The sequence below is a fragment of the Leucopleurus acutus genome (genome assembly GCF_964270905.1).
Source record: "Leucopleurus acutus genome assembly, chromosome: 6".
NCBI classification, from domain to species: Eukaryota; Metazoa; Chordata; class Mammalia; order Artiodactyla; family Delphinidae; genus Leucopleurus; species Leucopleurus acutus.
The window spans coordinates 79,798,087-79,822,594 of NC_139149.1; the positions used below are offsets into that span (position 1 = coordinate 79,798,087).

Below are 24,508 nucleotides of genomic sequence, written 5' to 3' on the forward strand. Positions count from 1 at the left end.
CCTACCTTCTGTGACAATGCCAGGAGAAAAAAAACCCTATAGCTTATTTTATCTCAATGGATGCGTATTTAATTGATTTTGAAACATGATTACTTCATATGTACAACATATTCCGTTACAGCCAAGTTTCCTGAAAGAGCAGCCTACACTCACCATCAAGTCAATATCACCCACATTCCTAACCAACCGCCCTGAAGTACTCTTGCCTCTTCCCTCAAAGTGCTGGGGCCAGAGCTCCCTCAAGATCTCTACTGCCACTTCCAAGGGACACATGCCAACGCTTTCCTTCCTTCACCTGACTCTCAGTAATTTCTGATAACACTGGCTACTTACTACTCAAAACCTCCCCATTCCCTCTCTCTAAGTTGCTGGTTTACCCAGGATTACAGCCTTTGCTCTTTTTTCTCTGGATTTGCCTTTAAGTAATCTTCATTACCGTGGTTTTAAATTCTACTTTCCAAATACGAACACTGAGATGAATACCTGCCTCAAGCTTTTCTATTATATTTCCAACAGCAGGAGAAATCCCAACCCTGTTTCCCTATATTTGATCCGGAGCAAAGTCATCCTAAAAGACCTTTGGTCCACATCTCCCAAAGCAGAAATTAAGCATCTTTCCCTACAGTTCCCAGCTGGAGGGTGTTTAAGAGCCTCATTGGAACTCCATCAACTCTCAGAGGCAGGAGACATCCATGCTTCCGGAAATTCACGCTGTCACTTCTCTCCCTTCTACCTTTCCCCCATCTCATCCCCAGGGTGTACTAAAAGAGAGAAAACTGGATTTGTTTGCTTTAGGACCTCTTTCAATTCTTCTACCACAGGCTGGCTTCCCTTTCCGAATCACAGTTTTATTAGCTATCCACAGTAATCCCTAAACAATTAGATGCACTCATGCTAAATATAGCTGATTCCTCATTTAGTATGTCTAAAAAGCAGTAATATGTGTTTCTCCATGTGACCCACTATCCAGTTCTTTGGAAGTCATAAACGAGATTACTTTTTTCACTTGTCCTTTTTCTAATTATAAAATAATATATATTTATTCTAAAAGCATTGGAAAATAAAGAAAAATTTCAAAATGAAAACTTGCTCCGGACGCGCAGGCTCAGCGGCCATGGCTCACGGGCCCAGCCGCTCTGCGGCATGTGGGATCCTCCCGGACCGGGGCACGAACCCGTGTCCCCTGCATCGGCAGGCGGACTCTCAACCACTGCGCCACCAGGGAAGCCCCAGAGAGAGAACTATTTAGAATATTTTCACCCAGGTGTGATTAGGTGGGACTTTGAGTTTGTTTCTTAAGAGAGAAAAGATCCACACATTTTTCTCAAACCACAGGATGCTCCATTTAAAATATTTTTTGGAGAATAATGTTAATTAAAAATTTTAAACTTTAATAAGAAAAGCATTTTTAGTCGAACTAGTTAAGAACTTATTTTAATATCTGGTAGTTGGCAATAAAAGTAGACATTAAAATGTATATATATGGCTACTTTGGATTTTCCATTTATTTTTTAAATATTAAAACTTTCATCCCTCTTACCTTTGTATGCTTTCTAATAAATTCGACAGAAACAGGAACCATTCTGTCAAATAAGCCTATTATAAATTCCTTCTGAATAATACTGATCACAGGAGGTAAAAGATTTATCCAAGACAACATCAGCGGTCTCCAGCCCAGCATATGGGGCTCCATGTAAATCATCCCACATCTGGAAACCTGGAAAAACAATCATTGTTTACCTCCAAGGAACTGCTTACAAAAGAAATATGACTTGATACATCTATTTCTTACAACCTTCAGAAAACTCTTGGGGAAAAAATAGCATACTTTTAGATAATTTCCTGATTTAATTTTTGTGTACGACTTTACCAAATGGTCCTAGGCAAAGAGGAAAATATTCCTGACACTTATATTTGTCAAGGTATGTCGACAGACACGGCTGCTCTTGGAGAATCACAGATGGCTGTTAAAATGAATTCTATAAATACTTTTCGTCTAGAGTCAAAGTTACTAAGCAATAAACGCATTTATAACATTTCAAATTTATAAGCAGATGTGAAAACTGAGAACTTACAGTGGCAGGAGAAGCAACTTCTAAATCCATTGGTTCAAAAATAAGATTCATTTGTGGTGACATTTGGATAATCTCCCCGCTCATCAGACATAGTTTTTTGTTGTCATCTAGCACAGTGTTCATATTCTCAATCCATACTGCATCTACTGGCCCATCAAAAACTAACCATTTCCTATCTGGCGTCTGGTTCATGCATACGGTGAATAAAGGACAAAAATGGTCATGGAAGGGAAAAAGTTCAATAATATTATTTTACAACTTTAAAATGTAACCCCTAAAACTAACTGCACCATCAAAATGTAAAGGCATCTCTGGAATAAAGTGTGCATACATGTGTGAATATATATATATTCACTAAAGAAGCCTATATATGCCACGGATGAGACAAATATATATAACATCTTAAGATTCCATCTTTTCCAATGTTTCTAAACTCATATATAACATGTTTTAGAGAGTATCATAAGTAAAACAAACATGTAATTGCCAGGGAAAACAATTTTCATTCAGACTGTCTGACTCTAGAGATTCTATTTAGTGTTCATACAGATTAATTACTCTTGTGTGTTAAGTCAAGTTTTTTGTTCCCTCCACTGAATGAATTAACACGCACATCCTTCTTGGGCTGAAATGTCTCATGGTGGTACAGGGCATTAATATCAATATAACCTTCACAGTCCCACAATGAGAAACATGAAAATATTTACATATTGTCCAGAATATAGTAAATGTTCAACAAATATTAGCCAGAGGGAGCAAAAACGGATTCTCTTTTCTAGATCCTTATGAAGCAGCCCTTCTGAGGACACAGATGATGCTTTGGTTCCCCTTCAGCAAATGTGAATTTGAGTTGAAGTAGTGAAGGATCTGAATCCACCTTAACACATTCTCATTCCCTGTGACCAAAGGCATTAATCCACAAGACAGTGGGCCTGTCTGGGCTCAAGCCACCCACACCCACACTCAGAAGCTAGCTCTGGCCACGCTCAGGAAGCACGGAAGAGCCTGTTATCTCGGAGATCACCTTCAGAGCAACTTTTCCTCCTGCTGTTGGGTTCCCAAGGCTGCTCATCTTCACTCTAAGAAACACTGCCCTGGAATGGTGAGTTGTTGGGCTGTGCAGTCTGAAAGACCTCACTTTTAATCTGATTCTACTACTTCCCAGCTGTGTGACTTTGGGACAGCTACTTAACTTCCTGGAGACTCAGTATTTACGGGATGTAGCTTCCTGGAAAATATAATGTGTACTGTGTAGCTAAGTGTAAAATGGGAGATATCTCATGATTATTTCTTTATAAATAATGTAACAGCATACATTATCTGGAGACTTCACATGTTAATCTGGGCCAGAGGACATCCACTGTGACAAGAAAGGATCTGAGACATCAAAGGATCTGGGACATCAATGGTCCCAGACCTCTGCCCACCCCACCTGTGCTCTGAGAGCCAATCCTTACATTATTCATTGCTCAAGCCCCTTCAGCCAATAAAAGCAGAGCTGCAATTTGATGTTTTTCTGTTATTACACTGACTCATGACGGGCTGGTCCTTAAGTAGGTAAAGAGCACCAAATTTAGGATGTATGGTAGTCAGAATAAAGGAAACATTTATATAAAAAAAGACTTAAAACAAATGTCTGTAGCCTAGGCCCCTTTTCCTGTAAGACTAGCCTTAGCAAGCTGTCTCCGTGTAATCACACTCCACGGAGAGTCTGCTAACATACGACAACCAAGTTAACATTTATTGGTCTGTGGACCCTTTTCTGTAACAGTGGGAAGCTGCCACTCAGTAGGGTAAGCCAGGAGGAGGTACGTTCCCACTCCCTTTCCCAGCAGCCAGCAGCTGGCACACCCTTTACCTCTTCTGCTTTCCACAGGCAGCCGATTCTCTTCCTAACACACTAAAGGGTAAGTGTTGGAATTTGTAAGACATCGTTTTATAAAGGTCTGCAATTTCCGCTCTAAGCACTGGAGTCTATCTAACAATTAGTGGGTGTGACACTGACAGCTAGCTGAGCAGCAGGGCACAGGAAGAACATTATTTAAGGATTGAAAGGATCACGTTACTCAGATGCTCTCTTTCCTGGGTCACTTAGCCTGGAAAAAGAAGATCAGAAATACTCTCCCCAGTCTTCTTTGCTCCTGCCCTCTCTTCTGTGCATACTGAGGAGAAGGTGCCTGCCCTCATGGTCTCTGGCCTCTCTGCAGGCACTAACAGTGCTCTTCACAGAAACACTGCCAGACTCTTCAGTAATGTGTTTTATTTATTTATATATTTTTTAACATCTTTATCAGAGTAAAATTGTTTTACAATGTTGTGTTAGTTGCTGCTGTATAACAAAGTGAATCCGCTATACATATACATATATCCCCATATCTCCTTCCTCTTGCGTCTCCCTCCCACCTCCCCTATCCCACCGCTCTAGATGGTCACAAAGCACTGAGCTGATCTCCTTGTGCTATGTGGCTGCTTCCCATTAGCTATCTATTTTACATTTGGTAGTGTATATATGTCAATGCCACTCTCTCACTTCGTCCCATCTTACCCTTCCCCCTCCCCGTGTCCTCAAGTCCATTATCTACGTCTGTGTCTTTATTCCTGTCCTGCACCTAGGTCCTTCAGAACCTTTTTTTTTTTTTTAGATTCCATATATATGTGTTAGCATATGGTATTTGTTTTTCTCTTTCTGACATACTTCACTCTGTATGACAGTCTCTAGGTCCATCCACCTCACTACAGATAACACAATTTCGTTTCTTATAATGGCTGAGTAATATTCTACTGTATATATGTACCACATCTTCTTTATCCATTCATCTGTCGATGGGCATTTAGGTTGCTTCCATGACCTGGCTAATGTAAATAGTGCTGCAATGAACATTGGGGTGCATGTGTCTTTTTGAATTATGGTTTTCTCTGGGTATATGCCCAGAGAAATTGCTGGATCATAGGGTAATTCTATTTTTAGTTTTTTAAGGAACTTCCATACTGTTCTCCATAGTACCGGTATCAATTTACATTCCCACCAACAGTGCAAGAGGGTTCCCTTTTTTCCACACCCTCTCCAGCATTTGTTGTTTGTAGATTTTCTGATGATGCCCATTCTAACTGGTGTGAGGTGGTACCTCAGTGTAGTTTTGATTTGCATTTCTCTAATAATTAGTCATGTTGAGCAGCTTTTCATGTGCTTCTTGGCCATCTGTATGTCCTCTTTGGAGAAATGTCTATGTAGGTCTTCTGCCCATATTTAGGTTGGGTTACTTGTTTTCTTTAATATTGAGCTGCATGAGCTGTTTCTATATTTTGGAAATTAATCCTTTGTCCACTGATTCATTTGCAAATATATTCTCCCATTCTGAAGGTTGTCTTTTTGTCTTGTTTATGGTTTCCTTTGTTGTGCAAAAGCTTTGAAGTTTCATTAGGTCCCATTTGTTTATTTTTGTTTTTATTTCCATTACTCTAGGAGGTGGATCAAAAAAGATCTTGCTGTGATTTATGTCAAAGAGTGTTCTTCCTATGTTTTCCTCTAAGAGTTTTATAGTGTCCGGTCTTAAATTTAGGTCTCAAATCCATTTTGAGTTTATTTTTGTGTATGGTGTTAGGGAGTGTTCTAATTTCATCCTTATACATGTAGCTGTCCAGTTTTCCCAGCACCACTTATTGAAGAGACTGTCATTTCTCCATTGTATATTCTTGCCTCCCTTGTCAAAGATAAGGTGCCCATATGTGCGTGGGTTTATCTCTGGGCTTTCTATCCTGTTCCATTGATCTAAATGTCTGTTTTTGTGCCAGTACCATACTGTCTTGATTACTGCAGCTTTGTAGTATAGTCTGAAGTCAGGGAGCCTGATTCCTCCAGCTCCGTTTTTCTTTCTCAAGATTGTTTTGGCTATTTGGGGTCTTTTGTGTTTCCATACAAATTGTGAAATTTTTTGCTCTAGTTCTGTGAAAAATGCCATTGGTAGTTTGATAGGGATTGCAGTGAATCTGTAGATTGCTTTGCATAGTAGAGTCATTTTCACAATGTTGATTCTTCCAATCCAAGAACATGGTATATCTCTTCATCTGTTTGTATCATCTTTAATTTCTTACATCAGTGTCTTATAGTTTTCTGCATACAGGTCTTTTGTCTCCTTAGGTAGGTTTATTCCTAGGTATTTTATTCTTTCTGTTGCAATGGTAAACGGGAGTGTTTCCTTAATTTCTCTTTCAGATTGTTCATTATTAGTGTATAAGAATGCAAGAGATTTCTGCGCATTAATTCTGTATTCTGATACTTTCCCAAATTCATTGATTATCTCTAGTAGTTTTCTGGTAGCATCTTTAGGATTCTCTTTGTATAGTATCATGTCATCTGCAAACAGTGACATTATTACTTCTTCTTTTCTTATTTGGATTCCTTTCATTTCTTTTTCTTCTCTAACTGCTGTGGATAAAACTTCCAAAACTATGTTGAATAAGAGTGGTGAGAGTGGGCAACCTTGTCTTGTTCCTGATCTTAGTGGAAATGGTTTCAGTTTTTCACCATTGAGAACAATGTTGGCTCTGGGTTTGTTGTATATGGTCTTTATTATGTTGAGGTAAGTTCCCTCTATGCCTACTTTCTGGAGACTTTTTATCATAAGTCGGTGTTGAATTCTGTCGAAAGTTTTTTCTGCATCTATTGAAATGATCATATGGTTTTTATCCTTCAGTTTGTTAATATGGATTATCACATTGATTGATTTGGGTATACTGAAGAATCCTTGCATTCCTGGGATAAACCCAACTTGATCATGGTGCATGATGCTTTTAATGTGCTGCTGGATTCTGTTTCCTAGTATTTTGTTGAGGATTTTTGCATCTATGTTCATCAGTGATATTAGTCTGCAGTCTTCTCTTGTTGTGACAGTTTTTCTGGTTTTGGTATCAGGGTGATGGTGGCCTGGTAGAATGAGTTTGGGAGTGTTCTTCCCTCTGCTATATTTTGGAAGAGTTTGAGAAGGATGGATGTTAGCTCTTCTCTAAATGTTTGATAGAATTCACCTGTGAAGCCATCTGATCCTGGGCTTTTGTTTGCTGGAAGATTTTTAATCACAGTTTCAATTTCCGTGCTTGTGATTGGTCTGTTTATATTTTCTATTTCTTCCTGGTTCAGTCTCGGAAGGTTGTGTTTTTCTAAGAATTTGTCCATTTCTTCCAGGTTGTCCATTTTATTGGCATAGAGTTGCTTGTAGTAATCTCTCATGATCCTTTGTATTTCTGCAGTGTCAGTTGTTACTTCTCCTTTTTCATTTCTAAGTCTGTTGATTTGAGCCTTCTCCCTTTTTTTCTTGATGAGTCTGGCTAATAATGATTTGTCAATTTTGTTTATCTTTTCAGAGAACCAGCTTTTAGTTTTATTGATCTTTGCTATCGTTTCCTTCATTTCTTTTTCATTTATTTCAGATCTGATCTTTATGATTCCTTTCCTTCTTCTAACTTTGGGGATTTTTTGTTCTTCTTTCTCTAATTGCTTTACGTATAAGGTTAGGTTGCTTATTTGAGATGTTTCTTATTTCTTGAGGTAGGATTCTAGTGCTATAAACTTCCCTTTTAGACCTGCTTTTGCTGCATCCCATAGGTTTTGGGTCATCGTGTTTTCATTGTCAACAATTTCATTTCATTTCATTTGTTTCTAGGTATATTTTGATTTCCTCTTTGATTTCTTCAGTGATCTCTTGGTTATTTAGTAGTGTTTTGTTTAGCCTCCATATGTTTGTATTTTTTATAGATTTCTTCCTGTAATTGATATCTAGTCTCATAGCATTATGGTCAGAGAAGATACTTGATATGACTTCAATTTTCTTAAATTTACCAAGGCTTGATTTGTGACCCATGATATGATCTCTCCTGGAGAATGTTCCATGAGCACTTGAGAAGAAAGTGTATTCTATTGTTTTTGGATGGAATGTTCTGTAAATGTCAATTAAGTCCATCTTGTTTAATGTATCATTTAAAGCTTGTGTTTCCCTATTTATTTTCATTTTGGATGATCTGTCCATTGGGGAAAGTGGGGTGTTAACATCCCCTACTATGGTTGTGCTACTGTCAATTTCCCCTTTTATGGATGTTAGCATTTGCCTTATATATTGAGGTGCTCCTATGTTGGGTGCGTAAATATTTACAATTGTTATAGCTTCTTCTTGGATTGATCCCTTGATCATTATGTAGTGTCCTTCTTTGTCTCTTATAATAGTCTTTATTTTAAAGACTATTTTGTCTGATATGAGAATTGCTACTCCAACTTTCGATTTCCATTTGCATGGAATATCTTTTTTCCATCCCCTCACTTTCAGTCTGTATGTGTCCCTAGGTCTGAAGTGGGTCTCTTGTAGATAGTATATATACGGGTCTTGTTTTTGTATCCATTCAGCCAGTCTATGTCTTTTGGTTGGAGCATTTAATCCATTTACACTTAAGGTAGTTATTGACATGTACGTTCCTATAACCATTTTCTTAACTGTTTTGGGTTTGTTTTTGTAGGTCTCTTCCTTCTCTTGTGTTTCTTGCCTAGAGAAGTTCCTTTAGCATTTGTTGTAAAGCTGGTTTGGTGGTGTTGAATTCTCTTAGCTTTTGCTTGTCTGTAAGTCTGAATGAGATCCTTGCTGGGTAGAGTAACCTTGGTTGTAGGTTTTTCCCTTTCACCACTTTAAATATGTCCTGCCACACCCTTCTGGCTTGCAGAGTTTCTGCTGAAAGATCAGCTGTTAACCTTATGGGGATTCCCTTGTATGTTATTTGTTGCTTTTCCCTTGCTGTCTTAAAAATATTTTCTTTGTATTTAATTTTTGATACTTTCATTAATCTGTGTCTTGGCATGTTTCTCCTTGGATTTATCCTGTATGGGACTCTCTGCACTTCCTGGACTTGATTGACTATTTCCTTTCCCACGTTACAGAAGTTTTCAACTATAATTTCTTCAAATATTTTCTCAGTCCCTTTTTCTCTTCTTCTTCTGGGACCCTTATAACTCAAATGTTGGTACGTTTAATGTTGTCCCAGAGGTCACTGAGACTGTCCTCAAGTCTTTTCATTCTTTTTTCTTTATTCTGCTCTGCAGTAGTTAGTTCCACTATTTTATCTTTCAGGTCATTTATCCGTTCTCTGCCTCAGTTACTCTGCTATTGATTCCTTCTAGAGAATTTTTCATTTCATTTATTGTGTTGTTTATCATTGTTTGTTTGCTCTTTAGTTCTTCTAGGTCTTTGTTAAACATTTCTTGTATTTTCTCTCTTCTATTTCCAAGATTTTGGATCATCTTTACTGTCATTACTCTGAATTCTTTTTCAGGTAGACTGCCTATTTCCTCTCCATTTGTTTGGTCTGGTGGGTTTTTACCTTGCTCCTTCATCTGCTGTTTGTTTCTCTGTCTTCTCATTTTGCTTAACTTACTGTGTGTGGGGTCTCCTTTTCGCAGGCTGCAGGTTCATAGTTCCTGCTGTTTTTGGCATCAGCCCCCAGTGGGTAAGGCTGGTTCAGTGGGTTGTGTTGGCTTCCTGGTGGAGGGGCCTGGTGCCTGTGTTCTGGTGGATGAGGCTGGATCTTGTCTTTCTGGTGGGCAGAACCATGTCCGGTGGTAGTTTTGGGGTGTCTGTGACCTTATTATGATTTTAGGCAGCCTCTCTGCTAATGGGTGGGGTTGTGTTCCTGTCTTGCTAGTTGTTTGGCATAGGGTGCCCAGCACTGTAGCTTGCTGGTCATTGAGTGGACCTGGGTCTTAGTGTTGAGATGGATATCTCTGGGAGAGCTTTCGCCGCTTGATATTATGTGGGGCCGGGAGGTCTCTGGTGGACCGATATCCTGAATTTGGCCCTCCTACCTCAGAGGCTCAGGCCTGACACCTGGTCGGAGCACCAAGACCCTGTCAGCCACATGGTTCAGAAGAAAAGGGAGAAAAAAACAAAAAGAAAGAAAGAAAAATATATAAAATAAAATAAAGTTACTAAGGTGAAAAAAAGTTTTAAATATTAAAAATTAATTAAAAAAAAAGAAAGAAGAGAGCAACCAAAACAAAAAACAAATCCACCAATGTAACAAACGTTAAAAACTATCCTTAAAAACAAAAACCGGACAGACAGAACCGTAGGACAAATGGTAAAAGCAAAGCATATGCCTGGCACAGTATTAGATGCTCAAGATACAGGAGTGAACGAGAGAGATGATGTACTTTGGCCTCCTGAAGCTTATATCCAGTTGTATTTATATCAAGCAGGACATAAAATTTCCTTGTCTCAACTCTCTCATCTGTAGAGGGAGAAGAGACAGGCACCACGCCCCACTCACTGCCCTCGTGAGGGCCTCACCCCGGCACGTGTAGGGCAAGGGTGGCGTACCCAGTGACCACAGGCCTGTCTCCTTGCGGCATCTGGGAGGTAAAAGGGGGCCACTTTACCTCCCAGCGGGAAACTCAGCGCTCCCGCCCCCAGCCGAGCAACCGGCAGTTTAAAGGCCATGGGCACACGGAGGCGAAGGACGCGGGGGCTTGGCTCAGACACTGCCTGGGGCGGCGGCCGGCGCCTCAAGGATCCCAGTAATGTGTTTTAAATAAGTACCTTGAGCTACAAATACAAATGTTTACTTGAAACAACTGAAAAAAATCATAACTCTCATAGCATTGAGAAGTGTTAGCACTTACCGATGAAGCAGCAAATGCTCTAAAACTGACAGCGAGGATCCCGTCGGACCACTCATGGGACACTAAGTCAAACTGCCCATACAGCTGACCCATGGTGACAGACTTAGGATTTAAAACAGTGATCTGAACCTTGTTTTCTTCCATTAACCCCTTAATAGAAAAAAAAAAAAAGATTATTTATTTATTTAAAAGACTACTAATGCTGTCATTATTCATGGAAAACATGATTGGGCATGTAGAAAATCCTAAAGACTCTACACAAAAACTACCAGAAGTAAAGAGTTCATTTAACAAGGCTGCAGCAAACCAAGTCATTATACAAAAATTGATTGTATTTTTTATAATGCCAATAAACAACTGAAAAATAAAATTTAAAAATACCATTTACAATAGGATTTAAGAACTCATAGGATACTTAGGAATAAAGTACCAAATGGTCAAAAGCATATAATATTTACTATTGATAGATCAACAGGTTACATGCTCTTTTCTGCTTTTCTTTACAAACCTTAAAAATGTTAGCACCATTCTAAGCTCACTGGCATCACAAAAACAGGCTTTGGGCTGAAGTTGGCCCATGGGCTGTAAGTGGTTGATTCTTACTACAAAACATTCTCTGAGATAAAATTGAATGATTCAAATATAGGCAAATAGGTACCATTCTCACGTTGTGAAAAAATTAATATTGGTAAGCTGATAGTTTCCACCAGAACCTTGAAAGCTGGTATATGGAATTAATACGAGATGTTAATACCCTTGGGGCATAGGCTTTTTTATGTTTTTAATTAATAGACTTTATTTTTTTAGAGTAGCTTTGGGTTTACAGAAAAATTAAACAGAAAATATAGAAAGATTCACATATATTCCCTCCATCTTCCCGCCACTCACACACAGTTTCCCCTACTATTAAAGCCTCTCATTGGTGTGGTACATTGTTATGATTCCTCAATTCCTCAGTTCCTCTGCTGATATGGATTCTTTCTTATTAACTAAAGCCCATGGTTTACATTAAGGTTTACTCTCTGCGTTGGACACTTCTATGGATTTTGCCAAATACTTAATGTCATGTATCCACCATTACAATATATACAGAATAGCTCCCCACCCTAAAAATCACCTGTGCTCTACTTATTCACAATCATTTCTTTTTTATATAACATAACAAGTTCAACTTAGAACAAGTCCAACTCTTTCCCACACTGCTTTCTGCCCACCACCACTGGAGCTTGGGACATGAAGTACCAAACTGAAGAAAACATGTGGCAATAATAATGTGAAGCAGTAAAAAAAAAAAAAGAAAAAAAAAGCTCAAGGTCTGTGTTTTCTTCTCTGTGCCCAGAAAGGGAATAACGATGTGTCATCCTTAATTCAGAAGCATGGGAAAGTTCTATCATCTTAGTCAGAACAACGTTGCTGCCATTAAAGCAACGTGTTCGTCCCAAATGCAACAAAGCTAGTGTGAAGCTACAGCTAGCAAGCAGTGGCTGTGGAGCCTTGCCCTTTTTACATTACCACAATGTCACTCTTAGAATTTCCTGATAATGAATCACTTTCGGGCTTTATATTGGACCAGAATACATGCTCATACCTTTATCTTCTTTAATCTTTGAGTGGCACCACATTTGGCTCTTTTAGACACTTATTTTTTATAGCAAAAAATTCACCCCTATAACAATAAAACAACAAAATAGGAAGAATGCAAACAAAAACTGAGGAAAGCAAGGCAGGAAGGATACAGGGAAAGGAAGGGAGGCGAAGAAAGGAAACAGCATGAAAGGATAAAACCAGAAAGGAACAGATGACAGAAATAAGTACATATCAGTTTGTTTGATAATAAATACAATCGAAGTAAAATTTCCCTATGAGAAGATAAAGGCCATCAAATTGGAGAAAATAAAAGTTAAAACTAATTACTTTCCATAAAAAAGTAAATCACAGTGACAGCCAGAGTCACAATTAAGACATGGGCAAATATATATGCAAGGAGAAAGCAGGGGTTGCAATACTGAAATTAGACACAGGGGATCCAAGGCAGATAATACAAGTAGATAATTTTATACTGGCTGAAGGGAGGCTCCACAATGAAGATGTAATGATCACAAATCCCATTTGGCTACAAACACTGAAATATATGAAGCAAGAGCTATTTGAAATACAAGGGTAAGTAGACAGAAATGCAATATTAGTTGGAGAACTTAAAACAGCCTCACTCCTTTAGCCTATCAAAGTAGAGCAAACTGAGATGTGTAGGACAGGAATTTTGAATAATATAATCATCATTATTTACTATACTTACATATGCATGTATTATATAATGCATGCGCATGCTCGCACACGCGCGCACACGCACACACACACGCACGCACACACGCGCACACACACACACACACACTTCAGTTCAGTACCACTAGCAGCCACTAACAAGTTTGCATTACAAATCTAAACACCAAGAAAATAAAAACTACTCTCCTAAGAAAGTATAAAAGAGAAAACTGTCAGGTTTTTTTCATGTCTTCAGACTTTTTTCTATAACGAATGTGTTATCTTTATGATTAAACTCTTTAAAATTAAACTCTTTAAAAAAAAGAAACAAAAGGGCTAGAGGCAAATCTGTGGCATACCCTTTGTATACTGAACTTCCTACTTGCTTTGTATTACTTTTCTAATTTTATTTCCTCTGTATTTTTATAAGTTTAAGTTGCTGCATTAAAGTACCCTTTTAAATAACCATACATTCTATCTTGCACAAAGCTGATTATCAATAAATTAATGCATTAATAACACACTTACCTTTTCACATAGATCATTTAGTGCTCCAGCTAAGACGCGATATGCACTGGTTTTTCCTCCAAATGGTTCTCCAACAATCATAAAGCCATGACGCACGATCATCATTTCATATATCTGAAGAATCTTCTCAGAAAAGAAGCTGGTCATTTGCAAATTCATGGAGTCACAGTTGTCTTTGATGGCTCCCAGCAAATCATTGTAATCTGGTTTTGGTAATTTCACCCCAGGAAACAAATCTGAAGTAATTCCCTAATGATAGATGATTTGGGGATTTACATTATCTATCTATACATTCTCATATTCTCTGTGTCTTTCTATGTATGTATATGTATATATACATATATATATATAGACATATAGACATACATAAACTTGATAAAATTTCTCACATCCTTGTATTTAACATTGATGGAAATAGAGCCTTTGAGTAATAGTCCAGTATTTTCAACAGCTTCATAGAGGTATGACTGACATACAATCAACTGTTTATATTTAAAGGGTACAATTTGATAAGTGAAACCACCAACTCAATGAAGACAGTCAACATACCAGTCACAGCCACAAGTCTCCTTGTGGCCTTTTCTCCTCTCCTTGCCACCTCCTGTCTCCATCCCCAGACAACCAACAAACACTGATTTGCTTTCTGTTACTATTTTTACTTGCATTATCTAGAATTTATTACGGGTGAAATTACACATTACAGGTACTACTTTATTTTTTGTCTGGCTTCTTTCACTTGGCATAAAGATTTGGAAATTCACACCTTTCACAGCATATATCAATAGCCTATTGTATTGAAGTGTTCCACTGTATTGAGGTGCCAGTTTTTAAATTCATTTTCCTGTTGATGGACATTTTCATTGTTTCCAGTTTGGGAAAGAAATAAAGCTACTATAAACATGTATATACAAGTCTTTGTATGGACAAATGCTTTCATTTCTCTCGGGCGAATAATGAGGAGTGGAATACCTGGATAGTACGGTGAGTGTGTATTTACCGTTTTAAGGAACTGTCTGCTTTCCAAGGTTGTTGTATTATTATGTTACATCCCCCCAAGCAGTGTATGAGAGTTTCAATATTTGATATGGTCAGTCTTCTTAATTTTAGCCGTAGTAACAAGTAACAGTATCTTGTTGTGGCTTCAATTTGCATTTCCCAAAGATTAACATTTTTTGCATGTACTTGTGTGCCATATGTATATCTTCTTTAGTGAAATGTCTGTTCAAATCTTTTGCCTATTTTTAATCAGTTTATTTTCTTCATGGTAAGTTTTGACCATTCTTTAAATATTCTGCATACAAATCCTTCATCATACATCTAATATGCAAATTTTTTTCTAGTCTCTAGCTTGTCTTTCATTCTCTTACCAGTGTATTTCAAAGAGCAAACTTTTAAATTCTGATGAGTCTATTTTATGAATTTATTGTTTCATGCATTGTGCTTTCGGTGTTGTATTTAAGAAATTTTTGCCTATTCCAAATTCACAAGGGATTTCTCTTGTTTTCCTCCAGAGATGTTGCAGTTTTACATCTTTTTAAGTTAAAAAGTTAGAGGATGAACACGATCTGATTTGAAGGCTTATTATAAAGATGGGGTCACATTAGTATAAAAATACACAAATGTATCAATGGAACAGAATAGGGAGACCAGAAATAGACCCACACACATGTGAACAACTCATTCTCAACAAAGACTCAAAGGCAATCCTGTAGAGAAAAGATTAAAAAAATAGTCTTGAGAAAATTACGCTAGAGTACCTGGATTTGTCAAAATAATGAACTTCCATTCATGCCTCATACCATATACAAAAATTAGTTCGATGGTATTTTAATCATTGTAGTGGGTAGTATATTTTAATCATTGTAGTGGGTAGTATGTTAATCAGCTTAGCTTCCCTCAAAAATGTATGTGCACCTGGAACCTCAGAATGTCCCCTTATTTGGAAATAAGATCTTTGCAGATGTAATTAGATAAGATGAGATCATACTGGAGCCCAACTCCAGTGATTGGTGTCTTTATAACAGAAAGGAGAGGAAGACACAGACACAACGACACCCAGGGAAGAAGGCCATCTAGTGGTGGGGACAGACACTGAAGTAATGACAAGCCGAGGAACATCAAAGATCACCAGTAGCCATCAGAAGCCAAGAAGAAACAAGGAAGGATTCTTTCCTAAAGGCTTCAGAGGGAACCAACACCTTCGTTCAGACTTTTATCCTCCAGAACTGTGAGAAAATCAATTTCTATTGTTTTAAGCCACCAACTTTGTGGTACTTTGTTATGGCAGCTTTAGGAAACGAATACAATCATATAATGTATGATTGGAAAGAATTATACTTCCATATTTAGTGTATATGAATACACAGAGTTGATTTCAAGGTCTAAGAAACATCCCTTTATAAACTGCTAAGGCTTTTTCATAAGTATTATAGCAACCTATGTGAGAGATACAACTATTCATTTTACTCTGAAGATAAAAGTGAAAATTCAGAAGAGCTTAATATGAAAGCATACATTCAAGCTATACCTTAGAACTGACAAACTACCAGTTTAATCACCCCTAAATTTAATCCTTTAAATCCTGTTATGGATAAACTGATCCCAGTTCACTGGAGCAGTAAGTTTCCTTGGGGCAAAGGAGAGAAAAAGGCAACGCAGTAGGGTCTTTAAGATCACTCTGCAGCCTAGCTGAGTGGCTGGAACCCCCTCTCCCTCATATACTGGCCATGAATACAAGTTACTTATGATCTCTGTGCCGCAGTTACACCACGTGTAAAATAGGGATAACAAGAGCACCTGCCCCGTTAGCTGCTTATGAGTAATAAATAAGTTGCTATTCATAAAACTCTTAGAATAAGGTCTGGTCCATTGTGAATGCATAGTGTTTGCTAAGTAAACAAAAATATCTTCTCAGATTGTTCAAATTATTTATGGTTAACCTTGAAAGAAGCAGATAATTCCAGATCATATCTGGTAGTCAGTAGTTCTCAGCAAAGACCAGTTCCCTTCACTCTCCCGCCAGGTAGAGAGTTGGGAATATGTGGAGCTGTCCTTCTGGTTCTCACACTGGGAGAGTCCAGAGACACTGGGGGAGGAGGAATGCCAAGTGTTCTGCAGCGTATGGGACAGTCTCTCACAACACGGAACTGTCCTATTTGAAAATGCCAGTTGCGCTCCATTTAAGAAATATTGTTCTTAATATTATTCAATAAATGTTCACTGAATGAACACACAGCTGCATAAGAATACAACTAGGTGAGGTATACTTCCACTTTATAAAAATAAATATAGCTTTTACTCCTGGAAAATCTGTACAGTGTACTAGTACCAAAGAAACTGAGGGAAATTTTTAAGAAGAAAATTTGAACCTATTCCTTGTAGATTTGATCTGCAAAACGTTAGCACTGTCAACTCTAAATACTAAGGGAAGTCCCTTTCAGAGTGATGAAACATGGTTGCTGTGGATAGCTAACAACACTGGACCACACTACAGTGGCAGTGTCACGTCTCCACCCTCCCCATGACAGCCTTATGACTTCAGTCTTTACACTTTGGAAGCTAACCGCCCATACCTCAAGGCAGCACAAGAGAGACCAACATCTACCATGTGTCAGCAGCCCGCTCCCAAGCCCTCCCCCAATTTCTTCTACCTGAGAATGGGAAAAGGAAAAGAATGATATCACATGACAAAACAGGAACTTTAACCATCATTCTAATAGCTCTTCTCAACTACTTATAATTTAATTGTTAAAATGCAACAAGATTATTAAGCCTAGTTCTTAAATTATCCTGAAAAAAGAATTTCATAAAAGCCATTGTACTCTTCTAAAGAAATTAAGCTTATTTTTTTTTTTTATTTCTCCAATCATTAATTTGACAAACATTTACCAAGTATCCATTCTGTGCAAAGGATTCAGTGATGTGTTAGACCAATTACTTTCCTCCACGGAGGAAATTTTGGTGAAATTTATAAGCAAACATGTTTTGTAACTTTTGTGTACTTATTATATTCTGCAGAAAAGGTGAAACTTAAAAATCCCAAGTTGTTAAAAGTTATCCAGGGGGCTTCCCTGGTGGCGCAGTGGTTGAGAGTCTGCCTGCCGATGCAGGGGACACGGGTTCAGTTCCCCGGTCCGGGAAGATCCCACATGCTGTGAAGCGGCTGGGCCCGTGAGCCATGGCCACTGAGCCTGCGCGTCCGGAGCCTGTACTCCGCAACGGGAGAGGCCACAACAGTGAGAGGCCCGCGTATCGCAAAAAAAAAAAAAAAAAAAAAAAAGAAAGAGTAAAAAGTTATCCAAAACAACAAAGCTAGCTAACACACTTCAAATAAAACAGAATGATCTATGTTTTTCTTTGCCATATCATCGTTTTCTGTAGTGGAAGTTTCTCACAGGGAGTTGCAACCATGGACGCTTGATAAATACATTATTAGAAGAGTTTTGATACATTGTAATAACAAAATGTTCTTACCTCAAAGAGTGGTAAATCATGGGATAAAAATTTTGGTAGATTTACATCAATAATAGATCTAAGCAGAAGAATTTCTTCATTTTCATTTGGATATTTCAGCTGAAAGAAAATATGCTCATAATGATATCTGCAGCTATTAACTGCACCCCCTACATGTTCACACACACACACCAGGCCCCAGCGGCAATTTAAGCCCATGCAAAAGTGTTGTTCTTACTTATTTTCATTTAATTGGACTGTTATTAATTTTAGAAACTGATGATTATACTTGGTGAATTTTCTACCAGTTTATAATGAAAACCTAAGTTGAACTGACTACTTTTTCACAGATGCCCTGGGTAAAAAGCTACTGGCCATGAATTCCATATAGTTTGGGAGCTGCCGTTGCCTCTATATTGGGTAAGAGCTTGCTTCTCCTATGCATTCAGGACCAGCAGTGGGTTGGTAAAGTGAAAATAATCATTAAAGATGGGCAATCATTTTTAAAAGATGCACTTACATTTAAAACATATAAACATTCACTCACTCTGCCCATATTTTGGTGCCAAGACCTTTTCTCTGAGGGTAGAGTTTTGGACCATTTTTCTTGTTGGAAAAAAAAAAGCATCAATAATGAATCATCTGCTCTGTCCAGTTTTGTTGTGTTTTGGTTTTGTGTTTTAAAGATGATCATGCTCTTCAGAGATACTTGGCAGACAATCTAAGTGTAGCATCCTTAAGATTTTTAAGGTTTTTTCCCAGTTTTATTCACTTTTCTTATCCATACCCAATTCAAAGTCATTTTTTTTAGCATTTCATCTTTACTGAGTCTTTCTTAAACAATGAACTTAGTTTTCATAAAAACAAAACTCTTCTTTTCATGCTCATATACCATCAATTTCATTGACAATTAATTAAATGACATAACGACAGTAACATGTCCGACTGGCTTCAGGGAGTTTTGGGAACAAGCTACCTGACTCTGGGTGAGGAACAGTTCATCTGATAGAAGGTGGGAGGGCAGAGCAGCACGCTGCCTGCCGGCTGCATGCTTAGTACCAGCACACTTGAGTGTGATCCCCAGGCAGAGTGGAGAGGGCTCGTTAATACACTAAGTCACTTAAGTAGAAAGTGCTTCAGAAAACTTATGTTAAATTCTAAAAAATCTGTGGTAAACCCAGAGTTTACTAAGAAATCTGGTTGAACCCTCAACTTGTTGCTCATGTCCATAAGATGGTTCAATAATTCACAAAAAAATCTGAACTCAGAACTATTTCTCCCAGCTTCTATACTTTATTCAACATCTTACTCCAAAGTTTCTCCTACCATCACGCATTTAGTTTTCCAGAATCCTCTTCTTTTTCTCTAGAATCTTTCTAATAAATCCATGCTCCTACTTAACTGGCTTTAACCTTACAAAGTCAGTGATGCCTGGCAATCAGGGTTAGCTGTCTCTAAATTTCCAGGGCCTCCAAAGCCAAAGCTAGTCCTATTCATATGGACTTTGGATCAACCTAACCACATGTAAATTATGAAGTGTCAGAAGTCTCTTTTGTTATCTGAGAGGCTATCATCTTAAAGCAAATGTTTAAATTGATTTTTGATATAATAGAAACAAACTTCAAAATATTCAAGCCAACACATTCAACAATTTTCAATTAGCTTTTTGACAAAGAATGATAGGATTCATTTGCTGCATAACTTTAATAGCTCAATTCCATAGTCAAGATGTCAGTGATGACATATACTAGGACAATGCATTTTCTTTCCCATTATCTGACCACAATGTAATCATGACATGCCAGGTTAATACAAATTGTTGCTTCTAGTTGCATTTGTTTATTACAAAAAAAAAAAAACGACTTGAAGTCATGTTAGGCTAATGTGAAACAGAATATCACTACTATATATCAGAATTCTTGGTAACATTATCATAGAAGATTAAAATGCATGCCATTGTTTTTAATCACACAAGATATATTTCAAAATCTTTATCTTCTGCAGTCATGAACATGAAAATTTTATAAGCTCCAAAGCCACAGTTTGCATTTTGCTGTTAATTATAGCCTATCTTGCTTACTTTGATAAAGAACAAATGTACAGTTATATTTTATGTTTCTACAAAAGACTTTCAATGAAAAATTACCCAAGTCTTCAAACATTTTGACTTTTTATCAATATAGTTATGATTTACACCATCTTAAAATGCAAACATTATATTGCCAATCTATTACTGCTAGTCTACAGTTGGCTGCAACTGTGTAATTATATTAAGTAACAATGTCTAGGGGCTTCTGTATATATTTATTAATTATACATAGATTATTTCCTTTAAAGCTATTCAATATATATGTTCATATATAAATGCTTTCAAAGTATTTCTCAGCAGCAAGGAATTTTACTCCTTAGTAGAACCTAGTTTCATACAGTTAAAATTGTGGAATGGAACTCAAATCACTGATCACATGTCTAAGGTTTTACAAATCATAAAATGTCCTTTTTCACGTGTGCAAATAATTAATTATGTTAGTACGATAAGTGAACTTTTTTTCAGTTGATGAAACTAACCAGTTAGTGTAACTGTTGTGAAGACACATGGTCCTGAGATTTATGAACAGGAAATGAATGAGTAAGAAGCCACTTGAGTTTTTTACCTTTAGATTCCCAGCTGCGGTGAGCACTGACTTCACGGCTCTCATTCCATAGTCATAGTGATGTTGTGATGACAACTGCTCTGAACACAGGCGATATGTAGCCACAATCTTTACCGACAGTGGCCGAGCTGTGACAAAGCCACAGGAGTACAGGACTATTTCGGCAATCATGGCATAATCAGGCACCATCATTGCTACTGTCCGAAAGAGTGCCTATGGGAGGGAAGGAAAGGTGCTTTTTGAAAAAGACCATCATGGAGATAAGCCTACTCTTTTTTTTTTTTTTTTTAAACATCTTTATTGGAGTATAATTGCTTTACAATGGTATGTTAGTTTCAGCTTCACAACAAAATGAATCAGTTATATATATACATATGTTCCCATATCTCTTCCCGCTTGCGTCTCCCTCCCTCCCACCCTCCCTATCCCACCCCTCCAGGCGGTCACAAAGCACCGAGCTGATCTCCCTGTGCTATGCGGCTGCTTCCCACTAGCTATCTACCTTACGTTTGGTAGTGTATATATGTCCATGCCTCTCTCTCGCTTTGTCACCGTTTACCCTTCCCCCTCCCCATAGCCCACATATATACAATGGAATATTACTCAGCCATAAAAAGAGACGAAATTGAGCTATTTGTAATGAGGTGGATAGACCTAGAGTCTGTCATACAGAGTGAAGTAAGTCAGAAAGAGACAAATACCGTATGCTAACACATATATATGGAATTTAAGAAAAAAAAATGTCATGAAAAGCCTACTCTTTCCTTCATAGCATGTTACAATGTTATAGCTTTTCTGCAATAATATTAAGTTACAGTAGCCAGATCATATAGATAAAAACACTTTAAAATGTGACTTCTTGTTATTGTTATATAATAACTAGATCATTAACTTTTTATATAAATATGTTTCCTTAAATTATGCTTTGAGAACGCTTCAAATTTCTATCATACCTAGACCTTTGGTGAATTATTAATTTACTTAAGTGTTAAGTATCCATTACGTTCTATTTTTTGTGGGAAGTAACATGCTATAGGGAAAAAGCAGACTCTGCTGGGATGTCCAAGAGCCGGGCTTCTCATCTGGGCTGGTGAGAAAGTGCCTGGGGTTGGGAGACTGGGCTTCAAGTGAAGCTCTCTGGCATCTAATTAATTAAATGATTTGGGTCTCATCAGGTAACCCCTAATAACAAGACTATGTTACATAAATGGTGTAATTTGAGATATTTTTTTAACATTTTTGAGTCTGCAGTCACCATGTCAGTCTTTCACCAAGCATAATAAAGGGAAGAAACTGAAAATAAGTCCTGGATAATTATTATTAGAGATAAATCAATTTTCCAAATTCTAAAGATAATTTTTTCCTCATAGTATTTTAAACATTGTGGGACAAATAAATGTTGTGTGATGGAAAGTAAATAGAAAACTGAATAGATTTTAAAAGAATAAATAAGAAAATTTAAGTTTAAAATGTTAGTATGTGTCCGGATTTACTTCAATAGCTCATACATGAAAACATGGCTTTCTTGTACTAAAGCAGGAGAGCAACAGTGTTCTAGAAAAATGATAATCATATTCAGATAGTGAATAATAATTATAGTAAATGACAATTTACTATAATTCAGACGGTTCAGACAGTTTATAAATACCTGCTGGGAACTAGCTGAATTACCGAAAACACAAGGCAGACAGAAAATGAGGACATTTTACTTAAGTGATCTGTTATGACGCCAAAGTTGAGAATAAAAGATTTGCATCAAGCAAGATCCTTCCAATGTGTCACATGAATTACTAGCTAGAGGCCTTAGGACTGCTATTTTATCAATAAGGTTACCATTCAAGAAAGGCAAGAATAAAATGTTAAAAGTATATAGCATGAGCAAATAATTCGCAACAGAGAAGCTTAAGCAAGTGCTCTAAACCACTACCTACCTGGGAAGAAAGAATGCAAGAGAATTACTATACACATGGCACCTCTTTTAAAGGGTAGGTTCTCAACAACTTTTTTTAAATGAATAAAATAGAGAATGAATGAATGAACAAATGAGTTAGCTGGTTAATGGCTAGGTTAGGGTGATACAATCTTTCTACCATAGTACAAATTGCTACTAGCTTGGGATCAACATCCAGGTCTGTGTGTCAGGTCTCTGACACACCAGGTACTTTACAAATTCCTATGCACATTCTCTTAGCACTATTAGCAAAGTGGTTGTGGAACACAATGAAACAGACATATCAGTGGCCAAGAGAACAAAAAATAAAGTATGGTACAGGAGTTTCAAGGAGTTATCATGGATTCTTACTTATCACAGAGAAAAGTATCCTCATCAAAATATTTTTTTAGGCCTAAACTGTTATGGTGGTAGACATTCTCATTCATTGATTCTCAAACAGAGTGTGTGAAATACTGATATGATACGGTTTAGGATCTGTCAGAAATAATTTTTCAGTAATAGCAGTAGGTTTAAGGGTAATTTAGTGCTCTAAAAAATTAATTTGGATTCTGGGTTAACCAATGGCATACTTTCTTGAGTGTAAAAAAAAAAAAAAAAAAAAAAGGGAGGGTATAGATCCAGGTAACCTGCCAGGGTTTGAATAAATTCCAGTACATGTAATCAATGTGAGTATTACCCTCCATGTTTACCTCAGCAGAAATAAATGATTGAGAATAGTTATTTTATTGCTTCTGTCCTATAGAGTGGATGAAGAAGGGTGGTACATAAGGAATTACATACACTTCCTAGAGTATGCTTCCAAATGACTACATTTTGGAACAACAACAACAACAAAATCTCAAGCAATAACTTCTTACCATTTCTTCCTTTAAGGATTGGAAATAGATTTCATAAATGTGACCTGTTCAGGAATTAGCTAAGTATTAGTTGAGTGAAATGGAGGATTCAGGATCTAGTTCATTTTTTTTCTCTGTACTAATAGGGTGTTTCATGCTACTTACTCTGTGGAAAGTTATGGATCATGTTACTGACTTTGTGACATCAGAAGATCTAGAATATGCCTATTTTCCATACTACCCAAAGCAATCTACAGATTTAATGTGATCTCTATCAAATTACCCATGACATTTTTCACTGAACTAAAACAAATAATCCTAAAATTTATATGGAACCATAAAAGACCCAGAATTGCCAAAGGAATCCTGAGCAAAAAAAGAACAAAGCTGGAGGCATAACCCTCCCAGCCTTCAGACAATACTACAAAGCTACAGTAATCAAATGGCATGGTATCAACACAAAAACAGACATAGGAATCAATGGAACAGAACAGAGAGCCTAGAAATAAACCCACACACCTACAGTCAATCTTTGACAAAGGAGGCAAGAATATACAATGGAGAAAAGACAGTCTCTTTAGCAAGTGTGTTGGAAAAGTTGGACAGCCACATGTAAATCAATGATGTTACAACAGTGCCTTCAAATCCTACACACACACACACACACACACACACACACACACACACAAACAAAGCCCTCAAAATGGCTTAAAAACTTTAATATAAGACAGGACACCACAAAACTCCTAGAAGAAAACATAGGCAAAATGTTCTCAGACATAAATCATAGCAGCATTTTCTTAGGTCAGTCTCCAAGGCGATAGAAACAAAGGCAAAAATAAACAAATGGGAATAAGCAAACTTATAAGCTTTTGTACAGCAAAGGAACCATAAACAAGACGAAAAGACAACCATCAGAATGGGAGAAAATATTTGCAAACAGTGCAGCCAACGAGGGCTTAACTTCCAAAATATACAAACAGCTCATACAACTCAATAACAAAAAAAGCAAACCACCCAATCAAAAAATCAGCAGAAGACTTAAACATTTCTCCAAAGAAGACATACATATGGCCATCAGACACCTGAAA

General features: G+C 37.4%; 1 protein-coding gene across 1 annotated transcript in view; it reads right to left on the minus strand.

Moving 5' to 3' along the window:
- DNAH7 (dynein axonemal heavy chain 7) overlaps positions 1-24,508 on the minus strand; it is a gene marked incomplete at its 3' end in the record, with an annotated part of 233,361 nt that overhangs the window by 118,354 nt on the left and 90,499 nt on the right. The window contains exons 27-32 of the mRNA XM_082841795.1: positions 20,628-20,840; positions 17,995-18,093; positions 13,522-13,770; positions 10,732-10,881; positions 2,076-2,258; positions 1,541-1,717 (exon numbers count right to left, since the gene is read on the minus strand). Of these exons, the coding sequence (XP_082697921.1) occupies positions 1,541-1,717; positions 2,076-2,258; positions 10,732-10,881; positions 13,522-13,770; positions 17,995-18,093; positions 20,628-20,840 (1,071 nt within the window). The remainder of the gene's footprint in view (positions 1-1,540; positions 1,718-2,075; positions 2,259-10,731; positions 10,882-13,521; positions 13,771-17,994; positions 18,094-20,627; positions 20,841-24,508) is intronic.